Consider the following 2,511-nt stretch of genomic DNA (forward strand, 5'->3'; position numbering starts at 1 on the left):
GGGCACAGCACGAGCACCACCCCCTTTCCCAGCTGCCAAAACCTCCAGCTCCCATGTCCACGTCACATAACATGGTAACAGGGAACTGGGGCCAGCATCACTGGGAGCCCTGCAGTTCCTGTCCTGATTGTGTCAGTCTGGTTGTCCCCACAAACCCCCTGCTTGGGAAGCAGCTGCCGGATCCCTGCCCCACCGTGCCATTCTGGCACAGGCTTCTTGGCCATGGTGGCCACCAAATTCATGGTGCCGCGAGCCCTGTGTCACTGCACGTGTGCCATAGCCGTGTTGTGACACGCTGCTGCAGGGAAGACGGAGGAGGAGTACCGGCATCAGCTGGGGAGCTACGGCGTCTCAGGGGAGCTGGCTGTGCGCCCTGTGGCCAGCCTGTCCGGGGGTCAGAAGAGTCGCGTGGCCTTCGCCCAAATGACGATGTCCTGGTAATTTTCTCCCGGACGCTGTTAATTTTTGTGTGGCTCCATCCCTGGAGCCTCCTTCAGCGCATGCTCAGGGCCATTTTCTCTTCCAGTCCAAACTTCTACATCCTGGATGAGCCCACAAATCACCTGGACATGGAGACCATTGAGGCGCTGGCAAAGGCACTGAATAAGTTTCGGGTAAGGCTCCCTTGGCAAGATCTCCTGTTTTGCTAATGCTCCCCGCAGCCTCCAGCTCAGGTGACTTGGTGTCTTGGCCAGAGGTGGCCACTCAAATACCAATGGTGGCTTTGAGTCCAGGGCAGATTTTGGGAAGAGTCAGTTGCGTTTCGGCCTCAGCTGTCCATCCTGGTGGTTTGTTTCACTTGCTAGCTTTGGCCAGGGGTGGCCAAGAGAGGCAACAGCAGACCAGAGAGCACCTTGTCCCCCATTTCGGCCAGTCACCTGCACCCTGAGACTTCTCACGTGCTGCATGCAGTGCTCAGCCCTGCCTTGGGGCCTTCTCACCTCTTCCCTAGACGCATATTATGGCTGATCTCCAAAGACACAGATACCTCTGTGATAACCAGTGAGAACCAGGTTGATAGTTGCCCAAGCTGGGGCAGTTTTCCTGTGAAAGAAAAGCTTAATTGAGGTTGTTTGGGGCCTTGTCCAGCCACCACTGACTGCACCTGAAATTTCCATCCTTGTGGTTGTCAGATTAGGTCCCTGCCTGTGAAGCACTGTTGAGGTTTCCCTGGAGCAGGTGGGAGCGTGAAGTCCTGGGCCCAGGCACATGGGTCCCCATGCCACCAGCTCCACTCAGTTCCCTTTTCTCCCCGCTTTGTGTGTTGCAGGGTGGTATAATTCTGGTGTCCCACGATGAGCGCTTCATCCGCCTGGTGTGCCAGGAGCTGTGGGTGTGCGAGAATGCCACCGTGACCCGCATCGAGGGCGGCTTTGACCAGTACAGAGACATCCTGAAGGAGCAGTTTCAGAAGGAGGGTTTCCTATAAGTGAGGCGGGAGCCAGACTGCACCGAGGGCCGGAGCGCGAAGCTCGGCCGCCTCGGCATCCATCCCAACTGTGCCTGGCAGAGCGCCCAGGGCGCTGCTGCCCACATGGACCGTCAGCCATGCCATCGAGAAACCTGAACTGCTCTCCCCTCCCGGGCTGGGCGGAGGGACAGCAAGGGAGCCCGGTGCTGTGTGTGGCTGGGGACTCTGCCCTGCGCCGGGGCTGGGCACCCCGGAAAGGCTGTGCCTGGAGCTGCTGCTCTGCTGAGAGGAGGGAAGGAGGAGTCATGTCCCGACCACCCCCGCCCTGGTTTAACTCTGGAGGGCAGGAGAGGAGCTGTTCTCCATGTTTCTTCATTTCTTCCTCTGCCTTCTTTCATTTTGTTTTTGGTTTAACTGGCCACACACCAGTCTGGCTCCATCACATGCCACCGTCCCCTCTGCTGTCCTGGAGGGAAGTGAGGCCTTTGCTGCTAAAAGTGACCCCTGCCTCTTCCCCTAGCCCCTGTCCTCTCCAGGGGCTTGCCTTTGTAGTGCTGAGGGAGCCAGAGCCCTGCCTGGGCCCTGCTTGCCCGTTCCTGTCCCTGCGCTGCTGCCAGTGCCACCTTGGTGCCACCTTGCCTCGCTGCCTGCCTTTCCTTCCACACCGGCCCTGGGGGGGCCGCCCAGCGCCCCTCCCTGCCTGCCTGCACAGAGGTTGCAGTGTAAATAAACCCAGGACGCAGTGGGTGCAGCGCTCTCCTTTCCTTGGGAGGCTGAACGGCTTGAATCTGGGGGGAAGGGAGGGGGTTCTTTTCCCTTGAGCAGTGAGGGGAGTCCCTTTCTGGATGGGTGTCACCAAATCAAATGGCTCCTCAGTGGTGTGGGAGAGGCTGGCTTTCGGGGGGGGAGTTGTGCAGTGTCCCACTGGGGACTGTGGGCCTCCTTGGGAGAAAGGGGAGGGCACGGGGCAAGGGCTGGATCCGGTTGTGGTTTGGGGGCTACGAGAAACCGGGGCTGGAGATGGGCGGGAGGAGAGGCCAGAGCGGGGCCCCCTCCCTGGCAACGCGAGGAAGGGTTGGACCAAGGGGACGCGGGGTGGG

The 2,511-nt window shown here is 59.9% G+C and overlaps 1 protein-coding gene across 1 annotated transcript in view; it reads left to right on the top strand.

Annotated features, from left to right (window-relative positions):
- Nucleotides 1-1,429, top strand: part of ABCF3 (ATP-binding cassette, sub-family F (GCN20), member 3) — a gene marked incomplete at its 5' end in the record, with an annotated part of 9,156 nt that extends 7,727 nt beyond the window's left edge. The window contains 3 exons of the mRNA XM_010180670.1: nt 305-437; nt 527-614; nt 1,271-1,429. Coding sequence (XP_010178972.1) covers nt 305-437; nt 527-614; nt 1,271-1,429 — 380 coding nt within the window. The remainder of the gene's footprint in view (nt 1-304; nt 438-526; nt 615-1,270) is intronic.
- Between the last annotated feature and the right edge of the window lie 1,082 nt (nt 1,430-2,511).

This window comes from Mesitornis unicolor, unplaced genomic scaffold, assembly GCF_000695765.1.
Source record: "Mesitornis unicolor isolate BGI_N332 unplaced genomic scaffold, ASM69576v1 scaffold36363, whole genome shotgun sequence".
Taxonomy (NCBI): domain Eukaryota; kingdom Metazoa; phylum Chordata; class Aves; order Mesitornithiformes; family Mesitornithidae; genus Mesitornis; species Mesitornis unicolor.